Below are 24,811 nucleotides of genomic sequence, written 5' to 3' on the forward strand. Positions count from 1 at the left end.
TCTAATGATCAGAAATGTCATACTTGTCATCACAGTTTTGTAATTACTGTACAGTCTCTGTCCAGTCACTCCCTTCCTTCCTATTTATGAAAATGAGATTTCCTCTGATAGCGGCCCTCCTGTTTAGAATAGAGATATAACAGACCTTTCAGTTGGGACACGTTTTACGGCCAGACACTCCCTTTAACAGTAGTTGCTTGTCTGCCGCTGGAGAGAATCTTCCCCAAGAGCCCGAGGGCTTCAGTCCAGTCCGCCACAACCTGCAGGCCTGCTGCTCGTCGTTGTGCAAGTCCCAGAGGCATCGTAAAAGACACACTCACCATCACCGACAGTGTCACAGTTTCCCTCCACCCCAGGGGCATGTCATCAGCATGAGACATGACTCAAATCTGCTGGGTCATGAAATTAGCCGAATTTTCTGGCCCTTAGCAGTGTAGTTGCAGAACCTTATGAAGAATACATTTGTTTCATCAGAGGGCAACATCATCACATCCCTTCAGTGATACACAGAGAAGGTTAGTTGTGTGCTATAGTATTATCTACAGTTTTTTAGCAGATGGCAGTACTGTAGCTTGAACATAACTATATATATATGTGTATACAATTACCTATACTTTCAGAAACACAAATCTTTAATGTGTGTGTGTTAATGCATGATCCCCCTAATGTGCTGACAGAATTGCCTTTTAAGGCATGATTTTGTAGCCTAGAGAGCAGTACTGAACAGACTCTTGAAGACCAAAGTGTACCAAACTGTTAAGCATGGAGTCTACCTTGGCATTGAAACAAGGACAGCCGACAGTCGGTGACCACAAGCTTTTGAAGTCCTGCGCGCTTGCTTCAGTTTAATCGGCCGCGAAAGCCAGTTGCATTACGGTACAGCTCAAGTTTCCATCCCCAGGAGGCTACAGTGGAAGAGGTGGAGACTCACATTGCCACAGGAAAAGGCTGTAGAACGTGAAATATGTCCACGGAAGAAAGCTGATGCCATACATACACTTCAGCCCAGAGGCACAGAACGCGATAGCTGATCTGTGCAATTCATGTCAGTGTGTTATTGTCAAGTCAAAGCTCCCTGTCAGAAGCTCCCTGTCGTGATAGCACCAGTGTTGTGTTTTGGTCGAGAAAGAAATCATATAGATGTTAGTTTTACATACCAGCACCTCCAAAAGACAATTGCAGTTGACAACTAATCAAAAGTATTGAAATTCAAATTGTAATATCTCATTATTGCTTTATACAATGTTTGCGCCATCAAGAAGCCAATAGTCCAGTGCTATCAATCTATCCTTCTGCCAATATGAGACTGTTTAAACTTAAAAGATTTATATAACAAAAGCAATCAGTCTGAATGAGACTACTGTTGCTGGCAAGAATTGCGTAACCTAAGGTCAGCGCATGTAGCCAACACCATGCTGAACCAGTTTAATGCCCCTCAACACTTAATGCCCCTCAACACTTAATGCCCCTCAACACTGAAACCCTCCACACAGAGAGCCACCATATATCCCGGTGGTGACATAAAACAGGGCTGACCCTGCTGCTTGAGGCTATGGGTTCCTCAAGGAGCTTTTATCCTCACATCTGGAACTTGACACTCTTGATACTCTCTTTGATCCAGTCTTGGCATTCACTGAGTCTGACAGTCCTTGCCTTCACTGCTCGAGGACCTGAGGGATCTTCATTAAAAAGTAAGAGTGAAAGTTCTGTTTTGTTGTAGACTATTTCAGTAGCCAGACTGAATGGTGAAAGTAGAGGATGAATGCTAGAGAGATCTTGGCCTTATCATAACTGGGCTGACTAACTTTACATAACTTCTGAGCAGTTATCCAGACTTCAACACCAGTCAGGTGTTTTCTTTTCTCTGCCTTACACGCATACGAGCCCTAAACTACTCAGGAAAAGAAAGTAAATGTTTCATCAGACTGAAGTAAACAATTGAATCTATTGCACATGCCCACGCCTGTCTCTCTCTGTACGCTAATCTCCCAATCAGACTTCATTCTCGTTGTGTGACGTTCAAGTGGGCGTGCTGTTATTTTAGCAAATGATCAACGCATTCATCTCTGATTGGTGCATTAGTTGCATGTGACGAAAGGTAACCAATCGGAATTTAAACAGATAGGTTAAAAAATATCGCCGTAATGGTGTAGCCCCCCCGAAAACGATGACGTTTAATTACGAACTCTTGCTGTGTTGTCACACCAGCTGTTTGCAGAAGGAACAAAGTGTCAGTGAACAAGGCTGTTTTGCAAGAATTTGGGATTTAATAATTGGATAATAAAGGCGATCTCTTCGTGAAGACATGAGACGGGAGTTACGGAATAAATGACAGTTTGCAAAAGTGAACAATTTCTCACAGAAGTGCTTACATAAGACTGCAAGACGATATCGAATGGTGGAAAGGGATAGATGAGCTTTAAATAAAGCCCAGCCTATTTACAAACTTCTTGGCTGAATCTTCGGCAAGGATTTAGGCTATAGCCACACTCCGGTGAGTATGACTCTTGCTTCATTTGCAAGAAAACCCACTCACTTTCTCTCGGAAGTGGATTGTCTTAAGAAATGCTGATCAAAGGCTATGTAAAACAGATAACGGAAGCGATAAGTAATCTACTCGCATGGCTATATACAGCATTGTGCAATTTAACTAAGACTATATTTTGAATTATGATAATCTATCAAACAATTTAGTTTTATCTGCGAACATGGTTAACCTGAATACCGTAGGCTACATGATTCTCATTATTTGTTAAGATCCATCTAGCCTAATGGAATACTTGGCCTCAAGCAGTTGGTTGGTAGGGTCAGGCATTTGCTCTTGTGAAATGTGAATATGCCAGCTTTGCTATTTGCTCCTCACGTCAATGGACATGGTTAGTTGTCTATTGATTGCATTGCTGCCTCGTTGCCTTCTAAAGCACGATATTCTTATGGCTCACAGGAGGTGTGCGCCAACAAGTGGCGCAAGTTTGCGTGCGAGTCATGAACGTGGGCACGGCTCACAGCGAGGTCAACCCCAACACGCAGGTGATGAACAGCCGGGGGATATGGCTGTCCTACGTCCTAGGCATCGGGCTGCTGCACGTCATCCTTCTCAGCATCCCTTTCGTCAGTGTCCCCGTAGTCTGGACTCTCACCAACCTCATCCACAACATGGTGAGTGAGTTCCTCTTCACCTTACCTCAGACATAAAATTGTGGTGTATTTGTGACCTTGGCTGATCATTCTCATCCGGTGATTCAACACTGTGGAATTTGAGTTTCATAATGGTCTTGTCTGGACTAGAACAATACTAAGCCCACATATTTTAATACTTTGAACTTTAAAACTTGACAACCAACTGGCAAAAGTAGGCTAAACACAGAATAATCGTTTGGACTTTCACATGGTTATCTAACATTCCTTTTCTTTTGCTGAGTATTTTGTCCATTAAGTTGCTGACTAGAGCGGTTGTAATTTCACCCAGTGGAGGAGTTGGGGTTACCGCACCATCCTGTATCAGCTTACCTCCATCCTGTGCCTAAAAAGTGCCAGCCTTCCGCTCATGTCCATGCACATTTTGCTGATGCCACGTGGACTATGTAGGCCAGGAGTGCCCAAACTTGTCCTATCTGACCATCACCGCTGTCTGTTCAACACTGTGTGTGCCTGCCTGTGTGTGCGTGTGTTAAAAAAGCTCCACAATAGAAGTATAACTGAGTGAGGTCCGTTGATAATGTCTTGTTTGTTTGGCATGACCTCTAGACATCATCTGGTGCCAGTGCAAATATTTCTTGGCAGCTGACATTAAAATTGTAGAGATGCTTTCCGTTAGATAGTGCCATTGGTAGTTCCCCTTATAAGGACACACAAACCAGTGCTTCTGAAGTCACGATTCACCACCAAGGAAAATGCTTGAATTGGAGATGAACCATGAACCATTCATGAACCATGCTGGGTCTCATAGTGTCCTGGTGCTGCGGACGTGATGGTGCCCCCATTTCTCTCTCCAGTGCATGTACCTGCTGCTGCACACGGTGAAGGGGACCCCGTTCGAGACGCCGGACCAAGGCAAGGCGCGGCTGCTCACGCACTGGGAGCAGATGGACTACGGCGTCCAGTTCACAGCCTCACGCAAGTTCCTCACCATCACACCCATCATCCTGTGAGCACAAATCTGTCATTGAGATTCTCACACACACACACTCACACACTCTCTCTCTCACACACCACAGCCATCCCTGATATATATTTTTTCTTCACATATTCAGAGAAATTGCCATAATGTTAGGATTCAGTTATATCTGTGTGAAATTCACATTTGAAGTTCACATTTGAATTGTCAGATAGCATGCAATGTATGCAATTGTTGACATTGCAGAGGATGTTCATTTTGAAATAATGCAACATAATCTTTTTTTGTATCATTTTTATTCTGCCGTTACAGTAGTAAAGTTGCATTCTTTTGCAACTTTTCTGAATCTCATCTTCTTTTCAATACACATACAGATGTGCATGAATAGCATATTTGCAGGTGTTATAGTGTCAGCATTTTAAAGAAGAATGGACCTAAAATAGTGCACCAGCTGCTCATTGGTTCTAAAAGTTCCAAAATCCAGACATGGCTCTTTGCTTGCAAAATAGTGTGTAGGTACTCATTTATTACAGCCAGAAGCAATATTCCCTTCCTCTACAGAAATACATCTAAAATAGGAATAGTTTAAGCTGGTTGTTTATTTATTTAGATAGTGTAATCACTGCAGTGGAGTGCAAGTGGAGAACCAGTCCTCTAGCTCTGATTGACATGACTAAAGGGAATAGACAGACAGTAGCTCAGGGTGTGCAGGCAGCTTATAAATATTCCTCTGTGAACTGCTTGCGTTGCTTTACACAAGATTTTAAGTAACAGAGAGATGGAGGATAAAAGAACAGACACTCTTTCTCTTTAATTAGCAGGACTCTTGCGTTGTGTGTTTGTGCCTCCTCTCCTCTCTCTGACACATTGTCCTCTACTAATTGTCTGTACTTGAGCAATCTCTTTCCCTCTCTCTTTCTGTCATTCTCTCTCTCTTGCTTTCTCTCTCTCAATCTCTCTGTGTGTGTGTGTGTGTCTGGCGGTCGTTGATGCAGGACTTCCTGTGGTGTCTGCTAGCACAGGCAGCTTTATTTAGAAACACTTAGGTCACCTGCCCTGTCACTTATCCTCTACTACAATGAAGCCGAATCACCACACCCTCATAGCTCCTCACCAGCCATTACATGAACAGAGAACTCACTCTGACAGTAATCCGACATTACAGCTCTGATATGATCCTGTCTTATTTGCAAAGACCTTCTGTTCACACTTAGCAAACCTTAAGATGTAAAGGGGTGTGGATGACTTATCAGAATTGTTTTGGTTCCTCTTTTGACAGTGTCAGTAGTGCTATTGGTGTCAGTTCAAATATTCAAAAATAAACTGAAGAACAATACTTTTATGCCCTAATCCTGGATTGTTTTTAGTGAGGAGGCCTTAGAGCCCTTTACAATGGGAGATTTAGTTCTGGGTCAGCCTACATTTCTGTGCGTCCAAGCCTGCTACCCAGTGGGATTTAGTTCTGGGTTGGACAGAAGTTCTGTGTGAGAGGTTAGTTCTCCAGAGCAGAGTTGAGCTCTGTGTGTGTGTGTGTGCGCGCGTGTGTACGTGCGTGTGTGTGCTCTGCCCCGCGGCAGCTGTGTTGTCACACAGCCTCCAGCCCCATCTGCTGTGGGCTGCTGATTAGAAGTGAGCACGTCTCCAGTTTCCTCCTGCTGACCTCTGCCAGCTGACGCGTCCTTCACTCACTCTCTCTTTCTCGCCGTCTCCTTTTCACTCACTCTCTCTCTCACTCTTTCTTTCTCTTTCGCTCTCAGTCTCACTGTGTCTTTTTCACCACTCTCTCCTCATCTCTGTCACTCTTACTGTCTCATTTTCTCCCTTTTTCTCTCTCACTGTCTTCTTTTCACTCTCTCACACTCTCTCTCTCACTCTCACAATCTCTTTATAACTCTCTCTCTCTCTCTCTCTCTCTCTCTCTCTCTCTCTCTCTCTCTCTCTCTCTCTCTCTCTCTCTCTGTCCATCTGCAGGTACTCTCTGTCTCTCTCGCTCATACAGACTGTCCCACTGTCCTGCTCTCCGTTGTGTCCACCTCTATCTCCCACGGCCTCAATCTCACACTCTCTCTCTCTCTCTCTCTCTCTCTCTCTCTCTCTCTCTCTCTCTCTCTCTCTCTCTCTCTCTCTCTGTCCATCTGCAGGTATTTCCTCACCAGCTTCTACACCAAGTATGACCGGGTCCACTTCATCATCAACACCGTGTCCCTCCTGACAGTCCTCATCCCAAGCTCCCGCAGCTGCACGGCGTGCGCATCTTTGGCATCAATAAGTACTGAGGCACAAAGGCCATGAGTGTGTGTGTGTGTGAGTGTGTGTTTGTTTGTTTGTTTGTTTATAAGGACTAAACTTCCTCCTCTCTTCTGTACCAATGGTTGGTGAAGTATTGCTCAGCGCTCAGACGTCGAGGCCAAAGGCGAGGATGAGGCGACCCCCATCCACCCCACCCCTTTGCTTTCAGTGTCAATCTCATCTGCCATGGTAGAGCCACTAAGGGACTGGAACTGTGTGTGTGTGTGTGTGTGTCGTGCGTGTGTGTGGCATCGTTTGGAGAAATGAAGAGGACCCGAGTACGGAGGACAGTGGCTTGGCCCTGGCAAATCGACGACCCTTGGATATCTGTGTCTGTCAATTATTTGTCTGCCCTCTGTGTGTGTGAGTTTGTACCGTTTTCTAAGCAAGCAAGAAGAGGCTCCCCAAAGACTGTGAAAGCCAGGAGCCTAATTGTCTCCCTGGGCCCCTGTCAGAGGAAGCCAAATGTACCAGGCTGTGATGGGAGAGACGTTAAGAGAAGGGCAGTGGATAACCTCAACAGCCACCCTATTTTTACACAGCACCATCAGACAGTGCAGCATTCATTTGGGTACTGAGCACATTATAATCTCTGGCCTGCACTCTCCTTTTGCCCTCTTTCTGTCCTTTTCCTTCTCGCCCCTTTCTCTCTCTCCCTCCCTCTCTCTCTCTCTCTCTCTCTCTCAGTCTCTTTTTGTCTCTGTTTTTTGTGGTTAAAAGGACAAGTAGAGCTGGAATGGTGCACTAGTTGAGTGGGCCAAGGTGGATGAGTGTGTGGTGTGGGCGGTGGGGCTGGTTTGTGGACGGAGGAAGTCAGTCTGACCAAGGGAATTATTTTTAGCTTGTGCCCCTAATTGTCAGGAAACGTCGGGGAAAGTCCAGACATACTTATATGATTGTCTCAGTATCGTTACAATTCTTCTTCTCCTCACCCCCAAGTTAACCTGAGCCCCATTCTGTCATTCCTTGGAGACGCTTTCATGCCGCAACTGTTCCCACACTGGAAATCTGCCATTCCTCAAGCACACGTCATCTCTCCGGGCGGGAGTCAGTGGGGAGAGCATTAAGGTGTAGGGGAAAGGTTAGTGTTTTACATGATCTTTGCACACTTCACATATTTCATTAGCAGGGATAAGATACTTTAAGTGCGTTGTGCCATCGTGACTGATAGCTATTGATTGCCTTGTCAGGAGCGTTGATGAGACAAGACAGATAAAAGGCCTGTGGAGGTTTCGGAGCGAGACCAGATGACCGTTGGACTGTGCTCTGGACAGTCTCAGAAAAAGAAGGCATACCATTGGCAAACCATTCAAACTATTCCCTTTTGTGCTTGTTCTAACATTGACCTATTTGGTACTGGCATCTAACACCACTTTGTGGTAAGAGCCTTAAAGCCATTAAATGTAGTCCTACAAGTAAAGCCTTTAATTTTATGGTTATTTTATTTATTTAATCCAAACAGTGCAGATGGATTTTCTTGCCTCTCTTTGTTCAATTTCCAACGACTGCAGTTCAGTTGCCAGTGACATTATCTTTTTTGGGGTTGATATTATTATGTGGAGTTCTATTATTATGAGATTTGTGTTGTAGTGGGATGCTTGTTGTTGTATATGGGTACAGATCAGCAGACGGCAGTCAGTAATGGTGCAACACAACCATAATGTCAGCACAGAGTCGCCATTGTTCAAGCCAATGGGTCCTGCCTAAAGAAGGGCCTCTGTTTTTTAAAGTCACGACTCTGGGTCTAATCGGCCTGGAACCTTTACTTTGGCGTTGGTTAGCTCCCTAACTGATCTGGAAATCCAGGGTGTCTCGATGACATTAATTGTCAAAGCGGAGACTCGCAGCACAGTAAGGGGTTTCCCTCGGGCCCTTTGCTGTCTTTTTGACAAAGTAGGACAGGGCTAATTTTGGTGTGCCGAGGCGAGGGAGACTTTTTTTTCTTTTTTATCATGAAGCACTTGTGAACTGAATGGGTCATTGGTGTGTTTTCAGCAGAAATGGCTTATCATTTTTTCCCCCACTACTAAACAACATCCGTGATCCCTGAGAGATACTGTCCTGAGTAGTGTTTGTCAGCTTATGACCTCTGAGGCTTGTGTTTTGAGAGTGTAATGTTTCCGCCATTTGGTTTGTACATGTACGTGATTTGGTTGGTACATGTTTACTGTGCAGATAAGGAAAGGGCCTACATGCAAATCATATTGGTTGTGACTGATGGAGACTAATTGTGGCAGCCTTTGGTTGCTGGATAGAGACTGTGAAGATGTTCTTCCGTGGAACCTGAGCATATGCAGTTTCAGCTCTTCGTACACAACAATGTTTGTGTGTAATACTTTGTGTTCATTGCAATACAGTATTCATTTGTAGCATCCCAGTTACAGAAAATAACATGTCATTGTTATTTGACCGGTTCTTCATACATGTGTGTCAGATGACCCTCCATTGTAACATTTTACGTGGTTCTCAAAAAGCTGTTATCAGTTCTGTTTTTTTGTTTAATGAAATTGTTTACATGACATTGTTTACTTCTCATTCTTCACTGTCACTTGAAGCAGAAGGTCACGTCCTTGGAAGTAGCGGACACTCAAAACCAAAAGTCGACCGTCATCGCTCTGCTGCACCCTTTGCAACGTGAGGCAGGGCCTTGTGCCGGCTCGCTGACCCTAATGTGGCCACTTGTTAAACACTGAGGAGAGGTGACCGTCTGACCAGGGCGAGAGTGACTGACCACCTCTGTGTCTGATAGTCGAGCGTTGCTATCAGAGGAAGTGAGCTGTCATCGAGGGTGTTGATTATTGGTTAGAACTGCTCCTGCATGCTCCTTTTCTCCCTCTGCTTCACTCTCTTTCTCTCTCACTGGCTCTCGGTCTCCTCTTCTCCATTTCAGACAGGCAAACAGTGGGTTTGACAAGTGGACTTTGATATGTTTTGAGACCTGTTAAACTGAGGTGTAATGATTTCAGACCCTTTTTCATACCCTTTTTCCAGTTTACTTAGATTGTCAAATGTGTTTTTATTGGCTAAACATCAACATCTGTAACAGTGAGTCATGTACACATACTGAAAGAAGGGCTACCTGTTTGTTCACATTCAAACCAGGTGCAGACATTGTTGATTAACAAACGGAACATGACATTAAACACCTTGAAAGAATTCTGGTTTACTAGCCAGCAAAATTAGGAATCAAAAATGATGCACAACTATTTCAACACATTTGATGATTTATTTCATTGTATTTTAAGCACACTTTTATCAGAGACTCAACCTTAAATGTGTTGTTGAGAAGAATACAGTTAGCACTAGAGGCTTGACAAATGCAGTGCTTACACTGCACTGTTATTGCACTTACACTGTCAATATGGAATGCTTTTCAAACCTTGAAAATAATTTTCATTGAGCGTTGTCTAGAATCCCCCTAAACTGGGCTTGTTCCCTGTACATGGATTAAGTCCTTGTCCTAGACTACTTAAGTGAAGATCTCCATTGAAAAAGAGCTTGTAGTCTCAACTAGGCTTAATCCATGTATGGGGAGCTGCCCCAAATGTTACAGACCTGCCACAACAGGCTGGAAATGTAATTTTTACTACTATGTTCTTTAGTACTATGAGAAATAAAGTGTATTCATGTAAACAAACTAGACCTTTGTTGTTTGTTGTTGCAAGAGACAGACATGGCTGTAAATAGCTGAAGACTGTAAATAGCTCAGAGTGCAGATGTCTGCCTGCTACTGTAACTGCACAGTGGCACACAGTTCACACCGCTTTAGGTACAAAATGTCACATTTTCTCAATGGGTTGCTCTGCAGTGTTCACGGCGACCTGTGTTCCAATGCTCTTTGCACTCCAGTCCAATGCAGTGGTCTCAGCTGTATGCTATTCAACATTCTTTAGTAACCAAAAGGATTAGACAGATTAAAAATAAGAAATGTTCTACAGTATTTAACTTAACATTGTGATGCTTGCATATACATTTATCAGCATGTGTCTTTTTAGCACCCACCAAATTCTTGTTTTTTGTGCTGTCAGTAGTTGAGTGGTGTTATGTATTATAACCCCATATGCTACTGAAGAATAGCATTGGTTGTTTTGGGTGGGTTGCAATGTGGCTAGTAGACAGCAGGGGGCAGCAAATGCTAGTTGATACTAATTTGAGGTGGCGTTCTGCCCTATAAATAGGAATTGCCGCTAGGTAAAAACTGTTGGCCTGGTTTCTCTTTCGAAGCCGTATGCACTGGAATGTCACTGGTGTTCTGACTTTGTGTTTTCTGTTAATCTTAACCTTCCAACTTAAAGCAACACCAAAGAGTTTTTTGTACCTTAAAATAAACTGGATAAGCTGGATAAACAAATGGTGCGTGTGACAGAGGAAAAGTTCTTTGGTGTTGCTTTAATAGAAATAATGTGTTAATTTGGCCCCGTACTTGCATATGCTACAAAGGGTTATGCAGTCTGTTGCTTTATCTGATGTTTACAATGTTCCTCATATCGCAACACTTTGTTCACCATCGCTCTTGATCTTTTATTCACACACCTACGGAGTGGGTCTCTCTCTCTCTCTCTCTCTCTCTCTCTCTCTCTCTCGCTCTCTCTCTCCCTCTCTCTCTCCCCCTCTCTCTCCTCTCTCTTCATCAGGTTGTTAGCTGTCAGCTCCTGAGGAGTTCAGTCATCTGTATGGAGACATGACGGAAATGCAGGCAGTGGAAGAAGACAGCAGCCCTCTTGAGAGTTTCACAGATCCCTCACCCGGCTGCATTTCAGCTTCTGCCTGGCTGATGGCAACGCCGCTTGAAGTTTCACCTCCTGTTTCTGGAGAAACTTAATTAACCATCCCTGCTCTTTACAGAGGCAAGAGCATGCCATCAAAGAAGCCCACTTTCTGAACACTCCTCAGAGTTCAGCTTGTGAATTATGAATGCTCTGTGGCATTCAAGCTGCTCCTGCTGCATATGCTGGACACCCCACACACACACACACACACCCACTGTGAAGAACAAGTAGATTGATTCCTGAAGAACAAGATGAGAGTGAAGAGAGAGACGGAGAGAGAAACTGATGAAGAATAAATAATGTGTGAAAGAAGAAGAAAGATGTCCAGTCAAATTAGACTTACGAGAGAAAGTCCCCTCCACACTCCAGCTCCCCCACTTTGGTTCTGTGAAACATCAGATGTAACTCACAGTGTAGATCTAAATATCTCATGCGACCAGGATAACTTCTTTGGAACCCCGGTACCAACCGAGAGCCTTGCTAGCGGGGAGCCACTCTATAAATAACCACAGGCCCTCCCTGATCAAATGCATTAAACATCGGGCCTGGAGAACCATGGAGCCCCCAAGGGAGAACCACCCCCTCCACCCCTAGGGGCTCAGGGCTAGATGGGCCCAGTCAGACGCTGTCAGGAGGAGGGGTGGTGGGGGTGCGGGGGCCTTCAGAGAGCTGCCTGCTGATGTGCCTGCTGTGTAATGCTGCTGTCAGAGTGGATTTGGTGGGAATGCATGGCCACTGTGAGACACAGGAGGGAGGACAAGATAGATAGGCAGCTAGATGGACGAAGGGGTTGAAGACCACTCTCTAGAGAGACAGTGAGTGTGTTGGTGTGTGTGTGTTTAATGTGTGTAAGCGAGTAATGTGTGTGAGCGAGTGGGTGAATGTATGTTTTGGAATTTTTTTTAACCTTTTGAAAAGCCCTGTCATACCATTTTCAAATATTCAGCATTCATTGCCAAAGAAGCTCTTAGCAAGAAGACATGAAATATAAAACGCAGAGTGACTTGATTACTAGACGTCAGCTACAATCTGACCTTTTTTTTCCCATTTTGCCACTTCCTAATGCGTCTGCCAGTCAGGAAGCCTCCTGTTTCCTGACAACCTGTCAGATTTCAAATCAGTCCTTGTCAACATCTGTAAGCTTCGAGATACACTTTCAAAGTAAACATCATTCTAACTGCCGTTTTTTTTCTCATTGTATGGAACAGTTTAGGATCAAAATATTTAGATTATGATCTCTCATGAATATCATTCCCCCCCTGCTTTTATGAAAAATTGCCTCCATAATTATTCACATCTACCCTCCTCATTGAAAACAACCCTTGGAGACACTTTGTTTAGGTTTTACATGCAGTGTATTGGACTCAGTCTAAACACCATTTCATATTGTAGATTAAAGAGCTACCTCATGATAAATGCATGTAATATCAAGGCCATGAACAATGTCAGTCACTGGCTCCTAATAGCTAGTCTCTGGCATCAGAGAGCCGTCATTCAGCTCATGCATATTCACACGGCGCTTATTTCAGGCTGACTAACTCCCATTCACAAGAGACCGTCTATGATGTTGCTCTGATGAGAGTGATATGTTTAATAACCTCGCACAGCTTTATCCTCCTCCTATAGGGAAAACAGATCGCTTTGATGGTACCATTGGAGCCCTTAAAAACAAAAGGCGATCTGGACAAACTTTCTTAGCTAATGAGCATTCAGTGCATTTGGTGCAGATTACAATCGTGCTAACCATTAGTCGGCTACTTCTATGGACCGCATTCGTTTTTAACAATGAGGACCGCACTGACTCTGCGGTAATTAAGAGCCATGTTGTTCTTAAGAGCGCCCAGACAGACTCTCCAGATTGCTCTCATTCTCTAGCTGCTGCTGGCCTAGTGGATGAACTGAAGGATGTGTGTGTGTGTGTGTGTGTGTGTGTGTGTTTTATGTGCATGTGTGTGTGCGTGTGTGTATGTGGCCTGTGGAGGTGGTGCTGTGAGAGCCAGAATGCCTCCTGGTGTGTGTGTGTGTGTGTGTGTGGAGGTGGGGGGGGGTAAAAAGTGCAGTAGAAGAGGGGTTTAGTAGATTAAGTGGCAAGGGCTGCATAAAAAAGGTGGGGGAGGATTGGGATTGGGTGGGGGCACCAACAAAGAACACCCAAGAGCAACAGGGGCAAGGAAAAACTCCCTTACCAAGGAAGAAACCTTGGGCAGATCCACGGCTCAAGGGGCTAACCCAACTGCCAGGGGTCTTGGTGTGTGTGTTGGGGGGATGACAGGGGAGATGGGATAGTGTGCTGTGTATGTGGGGAGAGGGGCAGTGTGCAATATGTGTGTTGGAGAAGCTTCCTCATGAGACAATGTGCTGTGTATTGGGGGCAGTGTGCTGTAAAGTATGTTGGGGATGTGTGTTGGAGAAGCTTCCTGATGAAATAATGTGCTGTGTATGTAGGGGGGAGGGGACTTACTATTGCAAGCAGAGTACTGTATGTAATGTATGTGAGTGATGACAGTGAAGATGTGTGTGTGGGGAGGGAGGAGTGGAGCAGTGACTGTGTGTGTGTGTGTGTGTGTGGGTAGGTGGGGGCAGTGTGCTGTAAAGTATGTAGAGGATGTGTGTTGGAGAAGATCCTGAAAGACAATGTGCTGTGTATGTGGGGGCAGTGTGCAGCAAGTATGTAGAGGAGGCTTACTGTAGCAAGCAGTGTGCTGTATGTATGTGAAGTGATGACAGTGATGATGTAAGTGTGTGTGTTGGGGGGGGGGGGGGTCAGGGACTTACTATTGCAAGCAGAGTACTGTATGTAATGTATGTGAGTGATGACAGTGAAGATGTGTGTGTGGGCGGGAGTGGAGCAGTGACTGTGTGTGTGTGTGTGTGTAGTGTGTGTGTGTGGGTAGGTGGGGGCAGTGTGCTGTAAGTATGTAGAGGATGTGTGTTGGAGAAGATCCTGAAGACAATGTGCTGTGTATGTGGGGGGTGTGGGGCAGTGCTATACAGTGCTATGTTCACACACGTCATACAAAGCTGTCTGTGTAATTAGATTGATTTTCACTGCTTTTATCCCCCCAACCCCACCCTCACACATACACACACACACACACACACACACACACACACACACACACACACAACCATGAGAACACCATGCCAGACATATCTCTTGAGTGTTGTCATGTGGCATTCTATGACCCACCGGCCAGTGTCCCCCTCCATGGCCTCTCTCTCTCTCACATCTCTCTCTCTCTCTCCCAAGCCTTGGCTACAGTCCAGCAAAGCCCTTAGTCAGAGAGCTCGCCTCGACCACTCTGGGGCACCCATGTCAGACGTCAGACTATCGCCTCCTGCAGGCGCCAGGGAGAGCTGCAACTGTCACACGAGTGGGATGGAAAAACCTCGGCCCACATTGATTCAATTTTCATTATTGCCTTTTGTTGCTCTGTTGCAACTCAACTTGATTTATTGCCAATCTGTTGCGAAGTGGCCGCACACCTGCATAAATATTGATCTACATTTCTCCAGGAAGGAAAGACATGCTATATACATCCAGCATAAAATAAGCAAATAAGGCCAAACGCTTGATAGCACTTTATTTGAAGACCAGATGATAGCAATAATCAGCATACTCATATGTTATGGCAGTTTTAACTGCCCCCGAAGAGATATCAGACGCAGACCAAGTGAGGGCAAATGTTGCAGTGTTTTTTACGCTTCGGCTGGAAAGCCTCAATCACATATTACTTATTAAACACTAATTAAAGGTCAGAACAGTACTGTAAAAAAAACTGCACAGACCTGTACAAAGTACCACTGAGGCATGGTTGTCTCTGATGAGTTTTAAAAGTCATTTTTTTTTCGAGCTCTGTCGCAATACCCCCTCCTGTTTTCCGTCCAGAAGGACTGAGGTTCCATAATTAACTTGTCAATGGTTAGCATGTAAATGATGTATGCTTGTAGGGGAAGTCAGCCACAGATGAATCCTCGGCAAAGCGAATGAATTATGCAAGGGATCCAGAGTGTCGAGAAAAAGTCTCCCCCTGGAGACCCGAGGCTTCGGGCGAGCGAGCGAGCGAGCGAGCGAGCGCGCTCGACATGCGGCAGGAATTATTCAATGTGTTTGCACTCTGTCTGCACGCCCCTGCGCTTGCATGGTTCCCACCCCCACACCCCCTCTCTCCTCTCCTCCTCACAGGCCCATGGCAGCGAACTGTCGCAACTGTCTCAACGTGTCCTCTCCCCGGTCAGTGATTTATGAGATCTCATCCTGGCCGGCCGTCGGGGGTCCTGGAGAGTCCTACTTTGGGAGTGGCAAAACTGCAGGGGTGTTGACCAAGGTGTATAGAATGAGTGCCCTAAGTGTTGGGGTCACACACACTATACAGAACAGGTATGTCCTCAGAGCAAAGGCCATGAGGGCGCCTCTGTGGTCACTGGCTGTAATTGCTTTTGAAGGGAATTTTTTTTTTTCTAGAAGGTTCTGTGGCGATGGCGTCCGTGTCTTTGTCCCAGGTTGTTCTCAGTCTGATTGAGGTGAGGTTTCCCATTGTGGCCCACTGCAGGGGAACCTCGCTTGGCGGCTGATGAAAAAGGAGCGAGGCCCGTCGCCCGGAAGCGAGGGATTACCTCGGGGAAGTGGGAGCGACGCCATCCGCATGTCAAATAGGCCGCCTTTGTCGGGGATGCAGTAGAGCTGCCAAGGGCGGTCATAATGCCATAGAGTTATAGGGCCTGATATACGTGCCCCAACACAGACACACACACACACACACACACACACACACACACACACACACACACACACACCAGGAGGCATTCTGGCTCTAATCCTCTTCAAGAGAGCTTTGAGTCTGCCACCTTCAAAATCACTATTGAGTGAGTGACATGATGCGACGGTAAGAGGCCAGAGTCACCTGACCATTGCCTCTGGAGCCGCCGATCGATAGCCTCCTGTGTCCACCACAGAGGGATGCACAAAAACTCATTTGCACACACACACACACACACACCACACACACACATATTCAATCTTGGTTCCAACAGAACAAAAGCAGTGGCTGTGCGGGTGTCCCACCGTGACCGATTGATGTTTGACTGTCCAGCGTAATGACAGGCTGGTGGGGGCAATAGATGCGGCTTTATTTAGACGCTCTCGACCTGGAGCAAAGATCAGTGGGTCACCCATGTCACCTCTCATTAGAGGGACCCCAAGGAAATAACGCGAGGAGCGGAGGAAACAGCTCGTCAGCGTGCGCCCGCGCCTGAGTCATGACTGCCGGGGGGCTGGGATGGGGAGGGGGACCAAGCCTGACCACTCACGTCTGAGTAATGTGGCTATTAAAGTCGTAGAGGCACGACGTCTAACGATGCATCACCCTTGTAAGCGCAGCTTATTAACGGCATTATCTGCGGAGGGAGCTAAAGCCAGTTCACCGCAGCAGCTGTTGTGTTTTCAAAATGACAACGGAGAGACTACAAAGGCGGCCTTAAAGCTCATCAGTTCTCTGATAGTCTTGTTTTTGTTTATTTTTTCCTTCCTTACCCCTCCTCCTCCTCCATCTCCTGCTCCATCCACGAGCTGAGTGTGGCTGATGGCTTGACTGTCAGCAGCAGGACCAATGCCTTTCATATAGCTCCACCATAGACCCCCACACACACACACACACTCTCACCCACCCACCCACATGCAGCCTCCCCGAGGCGAGATGGGGGCCATTTGTCTCCACAGGCCCACAAATGGCGCTCCCACAGCGGGCGCCAGCGTAGACGACGGGCATCGTTGCCGTGGGAGCGCGGGAGGGCGAGGGGAGAGACGGGTTACTCGCTCGTTCTGCCGGTATGCATCATCCGCGCAGACGGTGCAGGGCTTGCATTTGCGGCCCCATTAGAGGTAATTTCCAGTCATACTTCACAGGGGCTATGTGTGTGTGTGTGTGTGTGTGTGTGTGTGTGTGGGGGTGGGGATCAATGAGTGCTGATGGTCTGACAGCACTGTGTGTGTGCTTGCATGTTAGTGTATGTGTGTGTGTGTGTGCCTGCGTGTGTGTGTCATGCAAGTCTGTGCAAGCAGGCATCCAATTGCTTCTTCCCTCGCTGACTCACACATCGCAGTCATGGGAAGCTGTCAACCCCTAACCCCCAAGTCCATGACACACACACAGTTCCGCCTGGGCTCGTTGACCTCTTGATAAGTGAATTTCGCGGACGCCGCATCGATCGGACGGCATCTCATCTCCACTTGAATTAATGGCCACTCTCTCGCCTCTCACGGACTGTCATCTCCTACAACGCCCCCATCCCCATCCACCCCCACCCTCTATTACCGTATCTGCACCGTCATTTGCCGTCAGGTGAGGGGGGGGGAAAGCTCCGGCAGACACCGACAGCCGTGACCCCGGCTGTCCCGGCCACCCGTAATGGATGTCTTCAGCCTGCGCCGCGTTCGACAGCTCTCTGCCCTGCCCTCTCTCTCTCTCTCTCTCTCTCTCTCTGTGCTATTGCTTTTAGAGGAGGGGAACTAGAAGGTGATGAAAGACGAGCCCGGCGAACGCGAGTGCTGTAATGTTATTGCAGGCCTGAATGTTCTACCCCGTGTGTAAACAGTGTTTTGCAGGGGTTTGTGTTTTCCTTAAGCCGGCCTGACATTGACAGTTGGCAGCGGCACTGACGCAGAAAGAGAGAGAGAGAGAGAGAGAGATGAGGTAGAGGTGTGGGCCTGAGGAGGAGTGTGTGTGTGTGTGTGTGTGTGTGTGTGTGTGTGTGTGTGTGTACGTGCTTGTTAGGGTAGAGGTGTGTGCCTGCCATGACACTATGAGGAGAGAGAGTGTGTGTGTCTGTGTGTGTACATGTGTGTGTGTGTGTGTGTGTGTGTGTAGGGTGGAGGTGTGTGTGTGTGTGTGTAGGGTGGAGGTGTGTGTGTGTGTGTGTGTGTAGGGTGGAGGTGTGTGTGTGTGTGTGTGTGTGAGGTGTGTGTGTGTAGGGTGGAGGTGTGGGACCTCCTTTTCCCCTCCTCTTCCCTTTCCTCTCCTTCCTCCTCCTCCTCCTCCTCCTCCTCCTCTGGACCCCCTGATGTGTGATTACACACGTGGCGGTATGTGGCAGAGTGAAGCCCAACACGGCTATGACCATCAGCTCCACGTACACACACACACACTCACACGCATACGCTCACACACATACGCTCACACACATCACACACACACACACACACACACACACACACACACACACACATATAGGCGCACACACACACACACACATACACACACCGCCCGTCTTTGTTCCAGCCTGTGCTCTGCAGTGATTAAGTATGAGTAAACAGTCAGTTATTTTTTGCTCCTATCACTCACAACGTGCTGCAGCAAAGACAAGGGCTTCCATTTAGCTGGTGTCGAGCCACATGCAATCAGACTTAAACATTTAAGCATGGCTTAAGCATGTGTGTGTGTGTGTTTGTATCACTGCAACGAGGCCCGGCACAGTGTCAGGAGTCTTTAATGAATTGGTAGCACTCTGTTTGAACCCACGCTGTCTTGTGAGACAGACGTGACCATGTCATAGACGCTACATGCTCTGGCAGATGGCCTGTCCTCTCATGCTGTTGACATGACATTCAATGTCAGTGTCCAGTAATAAATTTCTGTGATATGTGACAATGATCAGTCATTCTCAGGACTGCTCTCAAATGCGATGTTATTAGAGCTAAGTATAGCCTGTGTGACATCGTGCTGTGTTGTTATTGCATTCACTATTCAATACTGTCATGTTATTGGGCTGATATCGACTGACTGAAAACAAGACCTGTGACATGTTTATTACAAGTTTATGCAAGTCTTGACAGAGGGATCAAGAGATACTAGGAAGCCAGTTTCTCAACATACCATTCCGTACCATACCTTCACCAATTAGGCTGGAGATAATAGCAAAACAAGATTACATACCATGTTAAACCTACAACATGTGTAGATCATTTGGCTCTTATACTGGGCAGTAATGCTTGTACCCTCTGTACAGTAATGCCAAAGTATTGCACACTGTTCTGGTCTAAATGTCTAACACCCACCACCCCCCTCCCCTCAGGGCAGGGTTCTTATGGGGGATGGGGGCTAGCGCTGGTTTGGCTGCTGGTTTGGGGGCACAGGGGTTAGCGGAGGCCAACAGGGCCAGAGTCAAATTGACATGACAGGCGACACGCGGGTGCAAGAGCGCACATGACGAGGAGTCTTCCCACGGGGCACGGCAACATAACTCACGGCACGCAGGGAATGCCGCGGAAACGAGTTCACAGCGGCAAACTGACAAGCGCAGATAGGGTCGTGTCCGGTCGAGTCGTAATGTTCGACAAATAACAGAGCCCACGGCACCTAAGGATGAGCAAGACCTGCCACCCTCCCCCCCCTTTTCCCCACCCGCACTTCCTCAGTCTTCCATACATCGCCTGTCATTGTGCATGAGGGTGTGCCGAAGCACATTCGTATTCACTGCCTGACGCACACACACACACATTCACAGTTCTCCTCGACATGCTTTATTGGCGACGGCGAGGGGAGCATGGGATGTGGGGCGATGTTGCCGCGGTGTTGCCGTGGTCATAAAGCAGGCCATCATTGCAGCTTTTGCTTAATGGGCCTGCGGAGGCCGATGGATCACTCTATATGCAGGCGAGTCGGAAACCTCTAAAATGGAGCCGCTTTAATTATTACTCCACTGTAATCTCCAAAGGAGAGGGGAGCATGAAGGCGGAAGTGTGTGCGCGTGTGTGTCTCTCTGTGTGTGTGTGTGTGTGTGTGTGTGTGTGTGTGTGTGTGTATGTGTCTCTGTGTGTGTGTGTGTGTGTGTGTCTCTGTGTGTCTCTGTGTGTCTCTGTGTGTGTGTGTCTCTGTGTGTGTGTGTGTGTGTGTGTGTGTGTGTGTGTCTGTTTGTGTGTGTGTGTGTGTGTGTGTTTGTTGTGTCTCTTGGTGGAATGCCATCAGATGTCTGGGAGGGGTTCGCTGCTGTCACATGAGCCCTTTGGTTTATCCGTGCATCTTACTTCCGACCCGCAGTTATCGATAATGCGCATCTCCGGGAAAACATTTGCCTCGGCGACTCCTGTGACTTTTACGTTAATGGTCTGGGATAAGGTCAGCAGAGTAGCGACCACATAGAAGGAGGAGGAGGAGGAGGAAGAGGAGACTGTCTGATGGCTTAAAGTGGCTTGGTGCCATGGAGCTCCCAGTCTGAAGGCTATTACTCCTGCTAATGACATTATAGGAGAGGAACATGAACTCTGTGTGTTTCTCCATGTGTGTGTGTGTGTGTGTGTGTGTGTGTGTGTGTGTGTGTGTGTGTGTGTGTGTGTGTGTGCGTGTGCGCGCGCCTCATGCACCTGTGAGGGTCGTGGGGAGGTGAGGAGGTGGTGAACCTGGCCCCTGGGATAAGCGTGGCTGGCTGATTGTGCTGCTGCCATAAAACGCTGCGCATGACTGAGCTCATCAGCATGCCGCTCGTGCTTACGAGGGCAGCGCACCCCCCCCCTACTGACACTCGCTCTGACACGGTCACTCCGCACAGCAGCCGGCCCTACTGGAACTGCCTTTTCCACTTCTCTTTCTTTCTCTCTCTCCTCTCTCTCTCTCTCTTTCTCTCTCTCCTCTCTCTTTCTCTCTCTCCTCTCTCTTTCTCTCTCTCTCTCTTTCTCTCTCTCCCTCCTTCTCTCACTCTCAAACTCTTGTGCTCTTTCTCTGTCTCTCTCTCTTCTCATTCTCACTTGCAGGTTTGCTAACCTTTGTCATCTCTCTCTCTCTCCCAATACCTCTCTCACACACACACATGCACACACTCACACAGAGAGAGGGGTATTAAAGACTGGAAAGCATGTAACATGTAATAAGGCACATATATGTGAAACCTGTGTGTCTGACACTGTATCTGCTGTCTATGAATTCTCTTTCTTATGGGCTCCATCGCGTTTCACTCTAATCTGCCTCCTCGGCTGTGGAGCTCATTGTGACAAAGACACCATGTGTGTGGTGTCTTTGTCCTTCCGCTGAGCTCCACTCAGAGAGCCCCACTCTATCTCTTTCTCTTTCTCTGTCTTTCTATCTCTCTCTCTTTCCCTCTCTCTCTCTCTCTACCCTCATCTGCGGTGGCTTATCGTTTCGTCCCGTCTCAATCAGGGAGCCCCCACTGCATCCCTGCGTCTCTCAGACCTCCCTCCCTGCGCGTCCTCATTGAGCGTCCAGTGCCATCACCACTCCTCCCTGTCCTTGGTCACACCTTGATGCACATGCCTCCCAGTGGCTCCCAGGAGCTTTGGCTCAGACAATACCACCCCCACCTCCCCTCGATGTCTTTCCCCGTTCGTCCCTCACCTCTTCTCTTCCCTCGTTCTTATTTATCGTCTACCCTGCCGAGGACAGAGCACACTCCTCCTTCTCTGTCCCGTCCTTGAGAGAGAGAAAATGAGAGTGAGAGAGAGAACGAGAGAGAGACTGAGAGAGAGAGAGAGAGTGAAAGAGAGATGGCATTACCCCTTGTAATATCTGCCTGCATGATTCATATTTAATGCTCCTAACGAGGAGCCCCCACCCCCTGCCTGCCTTGCTCAGCTCACGGGGGGCTGCCAGCGACGCGGATGCCCGCCAGGGTTTGGGTGACACACTCCGAGGAGCCCTCCAGGTGACACGCCCTGAGGCTGGGATGTCGTCAGCTGACAGAGACCCTCAGGAGTCCTTCCAGAAAACTCCCCCTCTCCCTCTCGTTCTCTCCCTCCGTCTCGGTGTCTCGAACGGTTCTCCTTGAACACACTGGCACCCTTGTTCACTCACACAAATCCTCACAAGATGGTCATTTTCAGCATTTTCGAAAGAAAAAAAAAACATCCTGTTCTTTTTCACTTCATGGCAAAGAACTCTCTCCCTCGTGGCAGTGACTCTTTGGTGAAACCAAGAGTGCAACAGCCTTCTCTACAATATGTAAATATAATGTCAAATATTATATAAATTATTTGTATGTTCTGTGCATATGTTACATGTTATTTATACATATTTTATACATGTACTTATCTATATACAGTATAACCACAGTTATATTATTTATATATATATATATATATATATATATATATATATATATATATATACACAGTATATATGTGTGTGTGTGTGTATGTGTATGAAGTATAGGCTGAACATACCTTTTTCATTTTAGAATGGCTAGTGGCTTGAGACTGCTGCTTTTGTAGTTGTTGAAAGCACACATTTGCTCATGAGTGCAGCTGCCATTCCCAGTCAGAGGGCAGCTTGGGGCTGTCCCATATTTCCCCGCCGAGGCTCAAAATGGACCCAGAGCGTCGCTTCATCTGTGATGGCTGAGGGAGTTTGAATGTATGGTCAGTCAGCTGTGGCATCACTGCTTCAGGTCGGCGTAAGGTCAGTCCAGCGCGTCGGCACACTCCTGTTGGTGAGGGTACCAGAGAACACAGCCGCCGCAGACAAAGGAACATGTGGCGGCCGCACGATATTTTTCATTGTCCGCCCGCAGGAGTGAAAAGAAGCCACCAAACAATGGCCCAGAGACCGCGGACAGGCACAGATACAGTGCCGGCAACTGTGAGGCTGTTTGGAAAATGACTCTATTGGCCCGCTTCCTAGAGCAGTATTAGGCCCATTGCTGGACTTAATTATGTTGTGAATAGAAAAGCCCTTTTCAAAATAGTAGGTAATTCTGGGCAAAGTCTATTCCTTCCTCCACTGTGAATCATGCCCTGTGTGTAATAAGCCTAGCTGATTGGAGCCCTATTGGACTACTTAAATTCATCTGATGTAATAGACCGCTTTGCCGCACTGAGATTTTAGCGATGCATATTTAAAGCTGCTCCTCAAGGATTTGCAAAGGTTAAAAAAAAAATACCTTGAATGTGCAAAAAAATACCTTGAATGTGCCCTGCATTTGTATCAGCTTCTGCTACACTGCTGCTCCGGATTTGACAGCACTGAGGACACTGCTACAGGTTATTGACAGTTCAGCACATTAGCCCATTAGCTTTTGTTATTGATTTGAGAGCAGTCATGCGTGTAATCCATTATGACGGTGCCTGCGCGAACAATGAGGAAGTTACACTTCACCGTTCACTGATCTAATTCTCCCGTGTTAACAAGTAGGCGCACGGGCTCTCTCTCCTCTGCTCCAGTGTTACTTGATACCCGCTCTCCAAGGCTTTTCTTATTGATGATAAGGTGCCAAAAACTGTTGCCTTAATAACGTTGCATAACAAGGGTACAGCATTGGGTAATTATAGTATGAATTACATGGTCTTTTTCACAGCTAAGCTGATTTGACTGGCGAGGCTGCTGCTCGGTCTCTACACTTGTGCAACCATCCCACCACTGCCGCTTACGGGAATAAAGGCACAGGTTGGTTTCTTCATCAAGATCACGGCATGCATGTTTTTTTTTTATCGATTTAATCTTTCAGACCTCCATCTCTGTCTTTAGGAAGGGATCAAATTTCCCTTAAACTTTTTATGTACTTAAGAGAGCCACATCCAAAAGGTACAAACAAAGCAGAGTAGCAATTAAGATGTTACCGTAAATACACACGTGCTGCAACAACGACAACACGCACATACACTTGGAGTTTATAACTGCTGTATACTCGAAAAGGAAATCTATAGGGAGAGAGATATACCCCCTATTAATCAACATTCAAAAAAGAGCCCTTAAATTCTGGCAACACATTAAAATGAGCCACCCCGACTCACTCCACCATCTAGCTCTGAAAAGCCAAGAGCAAAACATAGGAAGGAGCCAACTTAGCCAACTTGTCCTGAGACTCAGTGACCTCACACCATCCCACATCACTGAGGCCCAGGACAATGTTACAGTAGCAAGAACAATGAAAAGGAAAATGACATCACCTATTGGAAAGAAGTCACTAAAACACAACCTAAACTACAATGTTATTTGGCCCTAAAACGGGAATACACAACAGCTACTTACCTGAGTACACTAAAAGACCCAAAACTCAGGAAAACCATGACAATGTACAGACTCAGTGAGCACAGTCTCTCCATAGAAAAAGGCAGACACAGGCAGACCTGGCTACCCAGAGAGGAGAGGCTATGCTCACACTGCAGCCTGGGGGCTGTGGAGACAGAACTGCACTTCTTGACAGAATGTCCGAAATATGAGGAAATTCGAACATTGTCATTCAGTAAACTAAATTCAATCCTCCCAGAGTTTCGAACTTTGACAAATGAGGGTAAATTGCCTTACATCCTCAGAGAGAACGAGGATGTGGCCATTTTGCAAAATTTGTAGCAGCCTGCCATAACCTGAGGGACAGCCAGTGAGGCCAAAGCCATACACAATAATAGGATTGTTATTATTATTAGAATTGTCTCTTAACTTTTGTCTTACTTAATTTACAGTTCTGTTAAACATTATTTTATTTATATTTTTGTGTACATGTAATTGAGCTTTGGCAATAATGTTATTGAAACGTTCATGCCAAAAAAAGCTTTCTTGAATTGAATTGAATTGAGAGAAAGTAAGTAAATCAAGAAAGAGATTACGACTGAGCCGTATATATATTTTTTTAGGTTTAAGTTTCAGGACAAGGCATCAATTATCCCAAAGCCACTGGTTCTAAACTACTGAGGTTC

General features: G+C 46.6%; 1 protein-coding gene across 1 annotated transcript; it reads left to right on the forward strand.

The window, feature by feature from the left end:
- Positions 1-1,650: 1,650 nt before the first annotated feature.
- LOC125287506 (ORM1-like protein 3) lies at positions 1,651-6,540 on the forward strand. The gene is given in 5 exon segments (XM_048233376.1): positions 1,651-2,494; positions 2,945-3,159; positions 3,996-4,147; positions 6,259-6,335; positions 6,338-6,540. Coding segments are annotated over 4 exon segments (459 nt in total). The 5' UTR covers positions 1,651-2,494; positions 2,945-2,985; the 3' UTR covers positions 6,394-6,540.
- The last annotated feature ends 18,271 nt before the right edge of the window (positions 6,541-24,811 follow it).

The sequence above is a fragment of the Alosa alosa genome, chromosome 22 (assembly GCF_017589495.1).
Source record: "Alosa alosa isolate M-15738 ecotype Scorff River chromosome 22, AALO_Geno_1.1, whole genome shotgun sequence".
NCBI classification, from domain to species: domain Eukaryota; kingdom Metazoa; phylum Chordata; class Actinopteri; order Clupeiformes; family Clupeidae; genus Alosa; species Alosa alosa.